The sequence below is a fragment of the Mauremys reevesii genome, linkage group 1 (assembly GCF_016161935.1).
Source record: "Mauremys reevesii isolate NIE-2019 linkage group 1, ASM1616193v1, whole genome shotgun sequence".
Classification (NCBI taxonomy): Eukaryota; Metazoa; Chordata; order Testudines; family Geoemydidae; genus Mauremys; species Mauremys reevesii.
This window is the reverse complement of record NC_052623.1, coordinates 190779419-190797784: the sequence shown is the minus strand read 5'-3', so window position 1 is coordinate 190797784 and position 18366 is coordinate 190779419. Positions and strand designations below refer to the sequence as shown.

The 18366-nt window shown below is 42.8% G+C and overlaps 1 protein-coding gene across 6 annotated transcripts in view; it reads right to left on the bottom strand.

The window, feature by feature from the left end:
* Positions 1 to 18366, bottom strand: part of DCAF6 (DDB1 and CUL4 associated factor 6) — a 158549-nt gene that overhangs the window by 125945 nt on the left and 14238 nt on the right. For all 6 annotated transcript variants that reach the window (XM_039521495.1, XM_039521505.1, XM_039521510.1 and 3 more), the window contains exon 2: positions 1804 to 1865. In XM_039521495.1, coding sequence (XP_039377429.1) covers positions 1804 to 1865 — 62 coding nt within the window. The remainder of the gene's footprint in view (positions 1 to 1803; positions 1866 to 18366) is intronic.

Here is an 18366-nt window from a genome sequence, read left to right as displayed (position 1 = left end):
CAACGTTACTTACTATCACAATCCTGAGAGATGGCAATTCCATTCCATACCCTTTTTGTTAGTCTTTTATGACTCTCATAAAATGTATCTTCTAAGTTAAAATTCTTATTTCAGGTCCCAGGAAAAAAAGTAACTATTCTGATAAATCTGAAGAAAATGTGTTCAGTAATTTGAGTATGTAATTGAATAGATATTAAACATATGTGAAAGTGTTCTTTGTTTAAAAGCTTCAACTCAACCATGTGTATGTAGCTCAGAATAAGAGTTTTAAATCTGAAATGTTTTTTTGAAATTAAGTTACTAGCATTTGAAAATAATGGTCTGACCATGCATGTTGGTTTCCTTATTCATTAGCATGCAAGGGGCACACATCCATCAAACATTCATGCTGCAAACAGCAGCTGATCGTTCTCATAGCAGCATAAGATTTCTGAGTTCACATTTAGGTGGCGATGAGGATATGGAGCTGGTAGTTTTTCCAGTCACATTGGCCATTCTTCATTAAGTTATACAACCTGTGAAGAGTTCAGATCTTTTACTCAGGGCAAGTCCTACTCAACATCCTTTCCTACAGCCAGCTAACCGTCCATAACATGTCACCTGTTTAAGCTTATGAAATTAAGCTAACACTAATCAAATAAGATTAGATATAACCATATCCTAGAATATGAACAAATTAAAGGTTATCAGCTGCATGCTTGAAAATGTTATGACTTTAATAGGCATGAGAATTAAGCCCTTATCGCAATGCTCAAGGGGGCTGAGTTATATCTCTGTGAGAACCTTAATTTTGAATTTTTTTTTTATTTGTGTAAAGGCCCAAATTTAGCATTTTCATGTACATAGTAGTTTGTGTATAATGGACTTTACAAGCCATTTTTCCCTTGAACATCCCAGCACCTTTCAAAAATCCTCTCTGAGAAGAAAAACAAATAAATGCATTAACAAACATGAACTTCTGCTCTGCTGAGAGATGACAGGCCAGCAAAGAAGCCCTGTCACAACAGCCAACCTCTACCACCTAGGTCATAGAACTTAGTCAAATGTATCCACTACTCTTAGAGCTCAAACAGTCCTGTGGAGTTTGAGTAACAGTCTATTTGCTGCCTATCTGTCTTCTGCCACTGCTGTCAGAAGCAGGATCTAATGATGAGTTAGCAGAAGTGTGGCTATGAGAGCACAGCATGGAAGAATTTTGCAACCAGCTAGATATGGAAAAGTAGAGATTTATTTAAAAAGTTAAATATTTACTTTAAAAGAAAAAAACTTAATTATTTATACCATGTGACTGTGCCATTTCACACTGTGTTTTCAAGGTCAGCCACATTTTAGGTTACAGTATTGCTCCTTTTTTTTTTATAATCAATATATAGCACTTCCTCTTTTCCAAGCTTAGAAGAAAACTAAAATGCTTCAATAAAAGCAATACAATAAAATCCTAAAATAGCAAAGTGTGTGTTAAACTACAAATAAGTACATTAGAAATTATTTAAGATTAGTTCTTCCTTCACTTTCCTGCTCCTACCCAAGCCCAGTTTTCCCTGCTATAGGTGACTGCCTCACTCATAACTAAAGCAATTAAATGAACACAGCTCATTGCTCAGTTTCAGGGACTGAGTTGTTGTCAGCTGCTTCAGAAGAAATAGAACCCAGAGGGCCTGGATGTAGGTCTTGGCAAGTAACTATTTTCAATTCAGCTTTAAAATGTATTTAGTTTGCATTTTTAAGTCTAGGCACACACACACTGATATGGGACACCATATTTTTAAAGCTTTGAAAACTTAGATACAAGAGATCACTTACACAGCCATCATGCACATTCAGTGTTGCTTCAAGCTTTAATCTTTGGATAAATTCTCTTCTTCCTGTTGAAGAAAGAAGACTGAATTATAGTCTCATTTTAAAAGCTGAGGTTAAAGAACTTTGGCAATCAGATATCATGGTGCTGGGCACAGCAGAAGAACCTAAATAGAACAGAACCTGCATGTAATATAAATCTTAATACAATTTGTATGGTTCCAAATATTCAAATGGAAAAAGCAATGCTTCATGTTTATTTGCTGTTCTACCACCTTTAGCACCAGTTTAGAAATTGTGGTGTTAACATTTGGTAAGCTTCACAAGCAGACACTTTGAAATTAGAAGCTGTAAAATAGAAAATAACTTATGTACAGTAACAATAGCTAAAAACGTCTAACTGAAGATTGGAAGTTACTCCTGAGGGAATTGTGCCAAAAATATTAAAAATTTTAGGCATAATATTTTAAAATTCTACAAAATTCTGCAAATTTTGTCAATAAATAAATGTGGAGGCACCAGCATGGCAGTGGGGAGCACAGACCGCTGGCTGCCTACCCCTCTCCCAGGACAGGTACTCAGTGGTGAGGCTGCACCAGACCCTGACACAGCGCAAGGGCCGGACCTGTCCCAGAAACACCCCAGGGCCCTGTCGCTCCATGCCAGGCACACCACGTATGGGGCAAGCAGGCTCAGCCCAGCAGGATCCAAGTGTGAAGAGGCTTAGCGTGGTGGGATCCAGGTGGGGGTAATCTGAGCGGGCAGCTCAGTGGGGGATCTGGATGCAAAGAGGCTCATTGGGGGGTTCCAGGTGCAGGAGGAATGGGACTCTTGCAGGAGGGTCCAGGTGAAGGTGGGTTGGCCATGGCAGGGAGAATCTGATGTGGGGGGATGGGGCTTCAGCGGATCTGGGTGTGAGGGGTACAGCAGGGGGTCTGGGTGCTGGGGGAGTGGGGCTCAGTGGGGTGGGGATCCAGGTGCATGAGGCTCGGAGTGGTTCAGGTGCACAGGTGGTGGGGCCTGTCTGGGTGGGGGTTTGAGTGCAGCAGGCTCAGCTGGGAGTGGTCTGGGTACAGGGATGGGGGTCTGGATGCAAGGGGTGGGGCTTGGCAGGGGGGGTGGTCTGGTGCAGAAGTGAGGTTCCAGATGCCGGGGGAGGGGTTCGGCAAAGATCCAGATGGATGGGGAGGGGAGCTCGGTGAGGAGGGTCGGGGGAGGGAGTTCAGGTGCGGGGAGCTCAGTGGGAGGTTCTGGGTTGTGGGGGGATGAGGCTCAGCAGGAGGCTCTGGGTATGGGGGGTCCAGATGAATGGGGGTTGGGCAGATAGGGGAACAGTTCCCCATACAGTGACCTCCTCTCCCCTGTGGGTGAGGAGCGATAGGGGCAGGAAGGTGCAGCATTTCCAAATGCAGGGGGAGATTTCTGGGGGTCATTCTGACCCGGCCCTGGCCACTCCATGCAGGGGAAGTGCTCTCCTTCTCCACTATCAGCCCAGTCAGGACTAGCAGCTGAGCCCAGTGCAGGGTAGGAGCCACCGGCTGGAACAGGGTCTAGTGCTTAAGCAGAGGATTGGAAACCAGACCTCCTGAGTTCTAGTCCCAGCTCTATCTCTTAGTTTGAGAAAGCCACTTAATCTCAGTTTCCTCATCATTACTGATTGTAACTCGCTTTGAAGAGCAACATAAATGATCAATATCATTCCATTTCACAGTTTAAATAGTCAAACATGGATGGGGGGGGTGCTTTTGAAGTTCCTGAACTGAGCAGGAAAGGTGAGTGTGGAAGGGGAAACAGAGTAAAGCAAGACAAGGTGAAAGAGATTTAAGACAAGGAGAATCTCCTACAAAGCACATATTAAACAAGGCAAGGTTCCATCAATTAGATATCATTGTCTTGGAAACATAAAATACCATGTTACTGCACAGATAAAGACTGTTATAACAAAGCATACCTATAGGGTGAAGAGTAAGATTGTACAGATACAACTTTTATCTGGGCATTTCCTGATGTGACTGTTTAACCATCTAGCTTTAATGTAGCTTTTTGTTATGGAATTGATGACGACGATTAATCCTCTATAACTTCCATTGGAAGATGTTGAGGAAAAAAAATAAAGGTGAAATCTCACACTATTACTTAGGTTGTAAGATTTTGGGGGCAGGGACTGCCTTTTTATTCTGTGTTTATACAGCACCTAGCACAATGGGATCCTGGTCCATGACTAGGGCTTGTAGGTGCTACAATAATACAAATAAATAATACTATGGGATAGCTCAGTAGTTTGAGCATTGGCCTGCTAAACCCAGGGTTATGAGTTCAATCCTTGAGGGGGCCATTTAGGGATCTGGGGCAAAAATCAGTCTGGGGATTGGTCCTGCTTTGAGCAGGGGGCTGGGCTAGATGATCTCCTGAAGTCCCTTCCCTAATATTCAATCAATGGCAAAACTCTCGGTGACTTCAATAAGACAAGGATTTCACTCAAGGGTATGACTACATTACAGCTGGGAGGTATAATTCCAAATTTGAGTAGACACACACACCCTAGCTCTGCTTGAGTTAGTACCCTAAAAATGTGTGTGTGATTGAGGCAGCATGGATAGTGGCTCTGACTATCTCCCCAAGAACCTACATATATATTCAGCAGCAGTGTAGACATAGCTTGGGTGTTTTATTTTGACTTGAAAAAGGAACTAACCTGGTATCCTCTAAATTAAAAATACTCACTTAGACAGTGGCCCATGTCCTTTCAAAGAAGGACTATAACAATCTTGTCTCAACTGAATTTAGTGAAAATGACCCTTTCTTAGGGGAAGCAAGAGAAAGAGAAATTGGATGTGGGACACAAATGAGAAGAAATCTCTTCAAATCTAACCCTCCTAGGTTCAAGGGCCTGTACTGGACTGGGACCTAGGAGACCTCATGTCTATTTCCACTTCTGCCACTGACCTGCTGGGTGAACCTGGACAAGCCACTTCACCTCTGGTCCTTGGTTTCCTTTTGCATCTTTATCTGTCTTGTTTATTCAGAGTATAAACTTTGAGGGGCAGGGACTTTGTCTGACTATGTGTTTGTATAGTTCTCTCTCTGTGAGAATGTATACATTATGGCTCCAATTTTGGTTAGAGCTTGTGGGCACATTGTAATACAAACAGTAAAAAAAAAAGGAAAGGAAAGGATTGCTCCTTCCTGAATAGCAGAGAGGACCTCAATCCAACAGCCTTTAACAAAGTATTAAGTACTGGCAGGAGGCTAAGATTCAGGAACTGAAAGGAAAATCTTTAGAATGAGAGCAGCTGGTGATTAGGAGCAGTGGTAATAAAGAGTCCACTCTCTTAAAATGAGGCATACAACAACTAAGAAACCACTGTTTAAACCTCTTTAACAAATCAGGTTTCACTATAGTTCTTCCTAGGGATGCCAGCCCTAGGAAGGTTTCCCTGGTAACTGTAGACATGGTTATAATTTCAGAAGAACTGTGGGTCTGGGATTTCATATTGGAATATGGAAAAGAGATTCTGATTCCCCATTTTATTGTTTGTGGGCTGCGATTTCCTACTATGCACAAAGGCAAAATCAACTGGAGCAATTGGGACAGTGCAGGAGCAACAAGAAACTGAGGAAGAGTGGGATTTAAGAAGAGGCAAAGGCATCTCAACTACATTAAAGCTGCAGCATTACCAACTCTCATAATATTTGGTGTTTCACTTAAAAAGCTTCTGGAGTCCAGCAATTGTGCAAATCTTAGCTTTGATTTACATTTTAAAATAATTTTTTTCTAGCCTTTATGGTTGCAGAGAAAAGTTTGAAAACATGAATCCTAATGTCCCAAAAAGGTAAATAAAATGAAAACTTTTTGAAAGTCTCATAACTCAAGTCAATCTCATGGTTTTAGAGGCCTTACTCATGATTTTTGAGCACTTGGAGTTGGCAATACTGAGCAGCAAATCTGCAATTTAATTTAAAAGAGCTAAGGACACTACTAAGGTGACTGAATCATTGGGGTGTACTGAATGTCCAGAGCAGAGGGCTCCACTGCTCTCATATAAGCCCCCTACAAACATCAAACCAGAACTTATGAACTTCAGTTAAGAAATATTGACCCATACACGGTGGCTCATAGCATGGAAATCTGATCTATTCTAAATAGATCTTTTCTATCTCTGGTCTCCAGGATCCAATGTCTAAACATCCACTCACCGCCACCATAACCCACAGAGTGATTATGCAATGCAATGGCGTGGGAATTGTTTCATCCCATCTCCATTTGGATAACGGGCTGCATCCCAGAGCATCACTAATAGTTTTGGAGTTTTATCTGAGCTAGTTTAATGGTAGATGCCAAGCTGCTAGTGTCCAGTTGTATTTTCTTTTGTTTCCACCTGCTGCCAGAAAGGATATAGCCATATGGCTCTTTCTAGCATCAGTCTAGACATCTCACATTTTTTCTCACTCAACACTGAAGAGCCTACTATAGTCAGTTACTTGCATGTGCTTTGGAGAAGAGTAGCTAACAGACAAACCTATGCTGTACAGCACTCCAAAGTACATGCATCGACTGTATTATCTGAAGGTTCAAACTGTCCAGCAAGTGTACTTCTCAAAATGGGAGAATGCAAAAGGAGAGTCACAGACAAATCTAAAGAAAGCAGAGATTCCTTTCACTGTAGAGGAGAATTAAAAAAAAATCTATCCAAAAAGATTTATATAAATGATCAATAGGCTGGTGCTGGGTGCTCAACATGAGTATGTAGTAACAGGTGTGCCAGTACATTAAGGACTCTGGTAAGGAGGGTGTCTGCCAGTGAGAAGTCTTTGCCAGTACCAGACTTTGCTGCCCCACTAACTTACCCAAGGTGATCAGGCCTCTAGGCTTGTTATTTAGAAGAGTTAGACGGCCCAAGACTATTTCCTGAATCTCTTTTGTTCCAGGGAAGAGGGTTACTACCTTGAGTTGCCCTTAGAGTGCTGCTCATATCTCAATGGGATGGAGGCAGTACAAGGCTTCAATGCCAAGCTTCCAGCCAGTGGTGAGCTCTTTTTGGAGGTTTGAGGATGGCTGGTTGGAGACCTCTCCCAGTACTGATAACAGGAAGTTTTGGGATAGACTCCCTAACTTAGAGAAGCACTGAAGGAGTGGAATCTCTGGGAGGAGAGTCCCTTTCTGCAGCCAGAGGAACATTGGGCATAAGGACATGAAGAGCAGAAGATCAGCCTAACTGGTCAAAAGCATGAGAAGCATGCACACTATAAGTTGGATCTGCAAAAAGGCTTGAAGAAATGCTACTTTCTTGAAATTTTCTCATTTGCAGCCACCATAACACCATATCCTATGATCTTGGTCAAGCTGGGACAAGAGAACTCCAGAGAAAATCCAGGTGCTACAAGTAGTAATGTTGGCAGCACTCTTCCCACTGGGTCAGTAATGAACCAAGATCCTAGTATGGTTCAGGGGTACTGTGCTGTGCGAGTTGGAATCTTTCAGCAGAGATAGAAAAAGTAAGCAACTGACTATTTGGGGTTTTATTTTTTGGGTTATTTTAAAATAAAAATGAAGTCCCTCATATCCTGTCCAAATTTCAGAATGATAGTTACACTGTACTTACCCTGCCCAGAGACACTGTGGAGTGGAATATATATTTTTCTCATGTATTAACAAATATTGTTGATTAGCATACTGCTTTCAAAATTATAAAAACAGAAAATAATGTTCTACCTGGCAAATATTGCTCTGAGCTGCATAGCTAATACTCACATGATTATTTTATTTTATTTAATCAGGCTACCATCCTTGAACCCTTTCACTGAATGTTTTATTTGCCCTTTTATTTGGAGAATGTTAGCTTATAGGCCTGCAAGGTCCAAAGCTATAATAAAGTCTCCATATGTTAAAGAGCAGAATCCACACTTCAAAATTTCCTTTCCAGATTTGTAACCTTGAGTATTTCCTTTTCTTGTAAATATACATAGAAAAGATGGTCCGGGTTATTACTGGAATATAAATGATCTGTGCACCATGTCCTTAAGTCCCATACATTGTGCACCTTGAAAAGGGTAATTGATACAGTAATGCATTTGGCTGGACTGCAGCATAACAAAATGGCCTGGACAATGCATTTTATAATTCTTGGAAGAGAAAGTAATTTAAGTCTGCAAGAGTTTTCCCATAATGTGATGGATAATCCTTATACAATGTATGTTAATACACAGGTACCCTTCCTATACTGGAGTACATAAACAACTCCAGTCTCAGTTTTGGTTACCAGACTATATTTGTTCAGTTAAACCCCATCATTTCACAATCTTTTAATAATGTCTCAGTATTTTCACTACAAAACCCTACTTTCAAATGAGTTTAATTTTGCAAATATTTGATTTAATTTCGAAGTGTAAGCTCTTTGGGGCAGGGCCTGTCCTCTACTAACTGGACTCATTTAGCGCAATGGGACCCTGACCTGGTTGGCCTCTAGGTGTTACTACACTGTAAATCTTAAACAACAAGAAATGGACCACAGAAGTTTATTTCCACTATTTAAGTTAAATTCAGCATATGGATACAAGAATCCAGAGTTCTTCAACCTTTCCCAGTTTCAGATGCACAGCAAGAAAGTTCTATAGCAGAGAATCATTCTTGTGTGATGTACTACTTCTGCACATAGTACTTTCTGGTAGTACTAGCAGCAAAAACTAAACTGGTGATGTGGTATGTCCAGGAATAGTATCTGGACCATGGGCGGTGAATCCTATGGGCCCATGGTGCCTGGGCACCAGGAATATTCCTGGCCTAGGGCCCAGCTCCAGCAATTTTTGGGGCCGGGTCTCTCCCTTGGCCCCGCCTTCTGCGCTCCCCCCACACACACGCACACGTCCCCCATTTAAAACAGCCCGGGGCCCCCACTCACTACTGGCAGCGCAACAGAGCTGAGTAGCTTCCTCCCTGCTCGCTCCACGTGGCTGCCCCTCCCTGCAGCCCCTGGGCGGGATGGGTCTGTGTCCTGCCCCAAGCACCCCTGCAGCCAATAAGAAGCTACGGGGGCAGTGCCTGGGGATAGCAGCACATGGAGGCTCCCAGCCTGCCCTGCCTAGGAGCCCCAGATAAGCGCTGCATCCCCCAATCCCTCCCAGAGCCTGCACCCCCCCAACTCCCTCCCTTCGCCCCCATTCCCAAGCTCCCTCCCAGAGCCTGGACCCCCATCCCAGAGCCTACACCCAAACTCCATCCCAGAGTCTGCACCCCTCACCTAGGGTGACCAGGTGAGGGAGAAAATATTGGGACAAATGGGGGGGGGGGGGGAGAACGTCTGGTCACCCATCCTCACCCACTCCTGCAGCCCCAGAGCCTGCACCCAGCCCCCAAACTCCATCCCAGAGCCTGCATCCCAGACCCCCTCCCCCACCCAAACTCCCTCCCAGAGCCCAACCTCTCATCCGTCCTGCACCCCAATCCCCTGCCCCAGCCCAGGGCCTGCACCTCCTCCTCCCTCCACCCAAACTCACTCCCAGAGCTTTAGGCAGGTGGGGGGAAGAGTTTGGGGGAGCCAGAGTTTAGAGCAGGTGGGTTCTGGACACGACCAAAATTTCTACAAACCTGCCACCCCTGTCTGGACCTCTGCTGGAAATGAATGTATGGAGAGGCTGAAGGGGACTGGTTTAACAAAGAAAGCAAAAGCAAGGACCTAAGTTCTCCCCCTTCAGAGACATCTTTCCTCCCCATCCGTTAGCTCTATCCCAGAGCATTCAACTCATATTACTGGAACTTATTTCCCAAATGTTAGACTGAAAGTTTGCCTACAGTTATCCCACATAATCTTTCCCTAGAAAAAGCCTTTATTTTCTCAGAAAGTTGGCAATCAAGTTACAATGAAACAGTTCCAATAATAAATTAAATTCCTTCAAATACACTTCAGAATCAAAATTCTGTCTCTATACAGGTGCTTTTTGCTGCCTATTTTGTAAAATCATGAAATGACAGTGGATGCCAGCAAGTAGCTTAGGCTGAAAATTTAGCTTGCAAAAAAGGGATAAACATCAAGAATGGAATTGTATTCTATGTGAAAAGAAATGTTTTCATTAACTTAAAATTAAGCGGGCTGTTTTAGGTATTTTGGGGGTTTCTTTAAATGTAAACTTTCTCCTGTTGCATTGGAATCTGGAAGATGACACAGCATTGTGCTAATGCACGAGAACATGGACATTAAATTGACGGGCTTAGCTTCATCTTTCAAGGAAATGCAAAATATAAACAAAACAGCATACATTTTCAGTTTCAAGATTTGGAAAAGTTTGTCACAGCTACTAGGCTAAAAGACAATATGAAAAATGAGGGATAAACGCCTCTCCCCATCAGCAAGATACAAATAATATACTGGTGAGAAGCCTATCCCCCAACCCTTGCTCCTAGAAGGGAGAGAGCGCTGTCCGAGACATCACTTGAAGCCATCTCAAACTGCTTTCCCTGCTGGAGAGAAATTTTTCACTGAATCTCATTCTCCTAACCATTGTAGAGATCCCACCTTCTACTATGATGGAGAGAGGGAAAGAGTAAGTATTCTACCCTCTCACCAGCCTTTACTGTTTGGATCCTTCTCTCCAAGTGAATAGCTTCAATGCCTACCTCTCAATGCTGCTAATAACTTTCCTAATTATTCTTGCCGATTTCATTTTCGTCCATGTGATTATTATTAGTTGCAATGAAACCTCAACAGTTATGTCAATTTCATTCTGCTGAAGCTTGGGAAAATAGAGGCAAAAAGGAGCAGTTTGTCTACAGACTCAAAGACAACAATACTCCAATTCACATTCAGAACATTATCTTGCCAACAATTAAGGCTAGAAAAATAAAATATTAAATTCTGCAATAAGTTAATGGCTTACTCGTCTCACTAAACATATACCAGTCACATCGAGAACTTTCTAACTCACTCCTAGCAACTGGATTTTTCAAGTCCTGTTCAGTTTTAATCCAGCATCCCAATGATAACACCAGTAAGGATATTTTAAAGATGTTTATCTCGATAGTACACTTCTAAAAATAAATGTGAACTTTTATTTTTAGTTCTCCTTTCTTCAATGCCAGATTTCCCCAGTTCACCTTTCACCATCACCCCAATTGCCTCCTGGGGTCTTCCCATTATGGAGGACCACATTTCAAACTGGGGCCCCTCCAAAACCAGAGAAACTGCAATGGGTTATAAAGTTTGCAACCTAAACTGTGGAACAAAAGGAGGGTTAAGATCTACCTAAAACTTCATGAAGATCTTGTTTTCCTCAACCATTTTGCCTCATCCTTTCCACACAAACACATTGTTCTGGGGTAGCACTGTGTAGGTCTCTCATAGGAGAGAGGGATAGGAACCTCTGCGAGGTAACAGTTGACAAGCAATGATAGCTTAATGCTCAAGCATTTTACACATTTGAAATCTTATTCTAGCATTTTCCATTGGAAAGAACAGACTATTTCATGAACAAAGTTTAAACTTAAAAATACAACTGAAACTTTTTATTTGAAGTTACATCATCCATGGCATCCAGAGCTGAAAAAGAGATAACCCCTTTTCTGAAAAATAGCAATAGAACCTATTTGTCAAATGAATACTCATTTATCTCAAGCTGATTCTTACCAAAGCCAAGTTCCTCTGTGCTAGCTTGCTGTGACATTTTAAATGCCCTACTTTAAAACTGAAACAGAGCCAGAATTTGATCCCAATGCAGAGCATCTGTTAACTTGTCCCTAAAAGCATTTTAAAATGACATTTGATTATCCAAAGTGGAGTTTATACAGTGTGGAACCACATTTTTATCGAAGTAGATGACTTCATTCTCACATTGGTCATTTGTCCTGAACTGAATATACCAAGTTCTGGACCCTGATCCAGCATAATTTTCAATCCACAGTATAACACACTGCTTTTCCTCCTCCTGAAAGAAAACACACACCAATTTTAGTACAATGCGTTGATGTTTTGTATAGTAACTAGGACTCCACACTGATATAACAGACCACCTCTCATCTGAGGAGCTCAACACTCTTTAAAAATATTAAGTAAGCTCTCAAGAACAACTGTGAGCTAGGCTGGTAGGTTATTAGCATTTTACAGATGATGACATTGAGGCACAAGGAGTTTAAGTGATTTATCCATGGGCACACAGTGAGCTGATGACAGAAATAGAACCCAAGAGTTCTGACCCCTACTCTCTTAATCAAAGTACTTTATCACATCCCCTTCCAAAACTGTATATTTATGTTACAGCTCTTGTTTTTAAAATAGATGTAAATGGTATAGACATGCAGAAAAGCCAAACATATTTTTAATCTACAAAAGGGTCTACCTGTCTTTTTAATAAACAAATGCTTTATTACAGATATCTAACTCCACAGACTTGGTGTTATGTAAACCTATGTTCAAATGCCAAGGCACAGTTCAAGAGTAGAGCTTCAAGTGTTAAGAAACACGTGAACTTTGAAACATTAACAATATAGTACCAACTACAGAACAGGGGGGATCTATTCTGCCCTGAATGCCATCCTATGTACACCCACTGAAGTCTATGGGATCTTCCCAGAATGTAAGCCAGTGCAGAATTTGATTCCAAAAGATAAAAAACAGATAGGAGACTTAGCAAACCAAGTGAGCCTGACTTTTTGTAATTCTTATATATTTCTGCATGATTAATAGGCTGCTGAGTGTTTCTGAAAAAAGCTTTGATTTGGATTCACATCTGCCTATCTCATCAAGGCCCAATTAACATCAGTTATAGTGTACACAGATTTTGTTTTCATCAGTAGTACTGTCCTTATTCCACTTTCAAACATATCTCAGATTCTAAAACAGTGCATGGCTAAATATAAACTCCCCTTGCGTTCTTGATCACTGATAAGGTTACAAGCACTTGAGTTTTAAGCTGAAGTAAACACAGTGTCACAGGGTCAAATTTATTTGTTTAGCCAGACACTGTTTGATATTTAGCATGTCATATGCATGAAAAAGTACAACTTAATTTTACCTTGTAACTGAAATAAAAGAGCATACTGTGTATCTTTATAGAAATGAGGCATTACAGTGGCAGACTGTCATCAACCACAACTGCCTCACACAGACATTCTTACTAGCTTACATTATCTGCAGGAATAGCTTGAGAGTGCATTTTTATGTAAACATAGTAAGCATTCAATTAGGTAACACTTATTCCTAGATTCTGGAGGTAATGGTCATTGTGACAAAGCTGAAGGAGGAGAAAAAATTAATAGAAAGGTACAACTCAATGTAAGGAGAATCTGAATGTCTTTCTTCTATTCTTCCCATGCCTAAGAATACTCAAAACCCCTTAAGTTTAACTAATTGAGCAAACCTGCCTAGTACACAGTAATCAATATGTATGATTTGTTTTTATCTATAAGCCTTGAACATAGCTTTGCATTGGCCAAGTGAAAAACTTCAAATTCTGAAATAAATACCAACTATTTGCTTCTACACTTATCTTGAATGAAGAGAAGTCTATTCAAAGTCTTATTTTCTTCCAGTTTCACTGTGAAGTCCCCATACACAGAATGTAGACACCTGTGCACAATGCTATGCAAAGGCTAAAATTGTCTTGTGCAGCTGTTTTGTTGTGGAATCATGCGTGCTTAAATGAGTCTTCATAAACCTTTTCCCTCAACCACCACACATTTTTGACAACCCTTTATGTTTATTTATATTGATAGGTGAATTACTGTACTCCTACTATAGTCAGGGTGGATTAAAAAAAATCAAAGTTTTTTTTTAAATAAGAAAATTGGATTTTTCATTACATGTAATTTTTCATTCATGTAATGTTTAAGAAAAGTGTTGTAAACCCTACTGTCCCTCTGCAAATTTGTGTACACAGAGTCAATCTTCACCTCTCTCTAAAAGTGAAAAGTTTCAAAAAGTTCAATGAATAGAAGATTGTTGGAGGCAGAATAGATCTTGACAAGGTGAAGAAGTCTGGAGATAAATGTGAGAAGGGAGGGACAGGCAGTAGAAACAAAAGTGAAACTTTTAAAGCAGCATATTCCAGAAGTCTTGAGGTCTTTCTGAGTGTAGCCTTCACTGATTTGAGATCTTCCACACCATTCTCCCACTAGAAGGGAAAACCTACAATGGCAGCAGGCCATATAAGAGACCCAGTTTGGGAGTATTTTAATGAAATTCCTCCCTGTGGGTAAGACAGGCATGTGTGCAAAATGGAAACAGAGCAACAAAGAAATGCAAGGCCTGGTTGCCTGGATGAAACAACATCATGAAAAGTGTTCCTTCTCAGGGGGAAGCTGCATTCAAGATGATGAAAGGAACATGTCTGAACATGTAGGATCTTCAGGTTGGTAAACTTTATTGTTTCACACTTCTTTCTTAAGGACTTTTAACAAAAACAAACCCAATTTTAAAAAAATTGAATGTTTAACTAAATTAAAAAATTCATTTTTTTTTTTTTTTAAATATTATATGTTTGCTGTTGAAGGAAAAAATCCAGAATACATAACATTGTTGTTTTAGTTAAATAAAACAATTTAAATGTCTGTCCTGTGATTGTGACGGGTTAGGTCACAGAAAGCCCCTTGGGACTGCTACCTGATGTGCTGAGACTACCTCTGAGCCCGTTTTTCCTGCCTGCTTGGGACTTCAGAACGTTGCCTTGTTGAGCCAGACATGTTAGCCTGCTGCAAACACAGACCCAGATCTGAACCACATCCCCCAAAGCTGCAGGCTTTAACTGAAAAGCCCTTAGCAGGTACTCCTGTTGCTAGCACCCAGATACCCAATGGGGTCCAAACCCCAAATAAATCTGTTTTACTCTGTATAAAGCCTATACAGGGTAAACTCAGATTGTCCACCCTCTATAACACTGATAGAGAAATATGCACAGCTGTTTGCTCCCCCAGGTGTTAATTGCTTACTCTGGGTCAATTAATAAGCAAAAGTGATTTTATTAAGTATAAAAAGTAGGATTTAAGTGTTTCCAAGTAATAACAGACAGAACAAAGTAAGTTGCCAAGCAAAATAAAACAAAAACACGCAAATCTAAGCCTAACACATTAAGAAACTGCATAATACATTAAGAAACTGCATACAGGTAAATCTCACTCTTAGCCCTGGTCTACACAATGAGTTTAGGTCAAATTTAGCAGTTAGATCGATTTAACCCTGCACCCGTCCACACAACGAAGCCATATTTGTCGACTTAAAGGGCTCTTAAAATCGATTTCTGTACTCCTCCCTGACAAGGGGATTAGTGCTGAAATCGACATTGCGGGTTGAATTTGGGGTAGTGTGGACACAATTCGACAGTATTGGCCTCTGGGAGCTATCCCAGAGTGCTCCATTATAACCGCTCTGGACAGCACTTTCAACTCAGATGCACTAGCCAGATACACAGCAAAAGCCCCAGGAACTTTTGAATTTCATTTCCTGTTTGGCCAGCATGGCGCGCTCATCAGCACAGGTGACCATGCAGTCCCAGAATCGCAAAAGAGCTCCAGCATGGACCGAATGGGAGGTACTGGATCTGATTGCTGTTTGGGGAGATGAATCCATGCTATCAGAACTCCGTTCCAAAAGACGAAATGCCAAAATATTTGAAAAAAATCTCCAAGGGCATGATGGACAGAGGCTACAACAGGGACCCACAACAGTGCTGCGTGTAAATTAAGGAGCTCAGGCAAGCCTACCAAAAAAACAAAGAGGCAAACGGCAGCTCCGGGTCAGAGCCCCAGACATGCCGCTTCTATGATGAGCTGCATGCAATTCTAGGGGGGGCCCCTACCACTATTCCACCCCGTCCATGGACACGTGCAAGGGGGGAGTCTGATGCAACAGAGATGAGGATTTTGGGGATGAGGAAGATGAGGTGGAGGAGGAGGAGGATAGTGCACAACACGCAAGCGGAGAAACCATTCTCCCCAACAGCCAGGAACTGTTTATCACCCAGGAGCCACTACCCTCCCAACCCTCCCAAGGCAGGCTCACGGACCATGAAGCCAGAGAAGGCACCTCTGGTGAGTGTACCTCTGTAAATATAATGCATGGTTTAAAAGCAAGTGTGTTTAATGATTAATTTGCCCTGAAGACTTGGGATGCATTCGCGGCCAGTACAGCCTCTCCTTTTAAATGGCCAACCCAACGGGTGCTTGGTATGGGAAAGGAGAGCACTGCTGTTTGAAACCATTCCCACATGTTATGAAGGTTGAAGAAGCTTAAAGACTGTGGCTTACCATGGCTGCCTGCAAGCCGAATTCTGTTGCCCGGCCCTGCGTGTGTGATCTCTCACACCAAAACGGCAGACCCTCAATATAAGATGCAAAATGCGACCTTGTACGGAAAGCACATGTGCTATGTAATGTTAACAGCTTGGTTCACCGTGAAAGAGTCTATCCATTGTTCTCTAAAATGTGTCTTTTTAAATACTACTCTCCCTTTTTTAGCTCCCGCAGCCGCAAATGTTTCAACGCTACCCCGTCATCTCCGTCCCAGAGGCTAGCGCAGATAAGAAGGCGGGGAAAAACGCACCCGCGATGAAATATTCTCTGAGCTAATGCATGGAGGCAAACAATGTCAGAGTCCAGGAAAGCAGAAAATGAACACGAGGACAGGAGGGACGAGCAAGAAGAGAGGTGGTGGGAGCAAGATGAGCGGAGGCAGGATACAATGCTGAGGCTACTGGGAGATCAAACTGATATGCTCCGGTGTCTGGTGGAGCTGCAGAAAAGGCAGCAGGAGCACAGACCACCGCTGCTGCCCCGTGTAACCACCCACCCTCCTCCCCAAGTTCCATAGTCTCCTTACCCAGACGCCCAAGAACGCCAGGGGGAGGGGGAGCTCCAGGGACCCAACCACTCCACCCCCGAGGACTGCCCAAGCAACAGAAGGCTGACATTCAATAAGTTTTGAAGTGCAGTGTGGCCTTGTCCTTCCCTCCTCCCTTCATCCACTACCCCACCCGGTGCTTCCCTCCTCCTCCACCCCTCCCGGGCTACCTTGGCAGTTATCCCCCTATTTGTGTGATGAATTAATAAAGAATGCATGATCTTGAAACAATAATGACTTTATTGCCTCTGCAAGTGGTGAACGAAGGAGGGAGGGCGGTTGGCTTATAGGGAAGTACAGTGAACCAAGGGGTTGGTTTTCATCAAGGAGAAACAAACAGAACTGTCACACCATACTCTGGCCAGTCATTAAACTGGTTTTCAAAGCTTCTCTGATGTGCAGCGCACCCTGCTGTGCTCTTCTAATCGCCCTGGTGTCTGGCCGCATGTAATCAGCGGCCAGGTGATTTGCCTCAACCTCCCACCACGCCATAAACGTCTTCCCCTTACTCTCACAGATATTGTGGAGCACACAGCAAGCAGCAATAACAATTAGAATATTGGTTTCGCTGAGGTCTAACCGAGTCAGTAAACTGTGCCAGTGAGCTTTTAAACATCCAAATGCACATTCTACCACCATTCTGCACTTGCTCAGCCTATAGTTGAACAGCTCCTGACTGCTGTCCAGGGTGCCTGTGTATGGCTTCATGAGCCATGGCATTAAGGGTAAACTGGGTCCCCAAGGATAAATATAGGCATCTCAACATCCCCAACAGTTATTTTCTGGTCTGGGAAGTAAGTCCCTTCCTGCAGCTGTTCAAAAAGACCAGAGTTCCTGAAGATGTGAGCGTCATGTACCTTTCCCAGCCATCCCACGTTAATGTCGGTGAAATGTCCCCGGTGATCCACCAGTGCTTGCAGCATCATTGAAAAGCACCCTTTGCAGTTTATGTACTAGCTGCCAAGGTGGTCTGGTCCCAAGATAGATGGAATGCATATCCCTATCCCCCCAACACAGTTAGGGAATCCTGTTGCAGCAAAGCCATCCATTATGGCCTGCACATTTCCCAGAGTCACTACCTTTGATATCAGCAGCTCAGTGATTGCGTTGGCTACTTGGATCACAGCAGCCCCCACAGTAGATTTATCCACCCCAAACTGATTCCCGGCTGACCGACAGCTTTCTGGCATTGCAAGCTTCCAGAGGGCTATCACCAATCACTTCTCAACTGTGAGGGCTGCTCTCATCTTGGTATTCTTGCACTTCAGGGCAGGGGAAAGCAAGTCACAAAGTTCCATGAAAGTGCCCTTACGCATGCGAAAGTTTCGCAGCCACTGGGAATCATCCCAGACCCGCAACACTATGCGGTCCCACCAGCCTCTGCTTGTTTCCTGGGCCCAGAATCGGCATTCCATGGCATGAACCTGCCCCATTACCACCAGGATGTCCAAATTGCCAGGGCCCGTGCTTTGAGAGAAGTCTGTGTCCATGCACTCATAACTATCGTGATCGCGCTGTCGTCACCTCCTCGCCTCCTTTTGCAGGTTCTGGTTCTGCACATACTGCAGGATAATGCGCGAGGTGTTTACAATGCTCACAACAGCAGCAGTGAGCTGAGCAGGCTCCATGCTTGCCATGGTATGGAATCTGCAGGAGAGCAGAATTGCAGCAGAAGCGGTGGATGATGAGGGATGCCACAAGGATAGATATTTATACTGAACTACGAGAGGACCCGCGAGGTCAATTCATG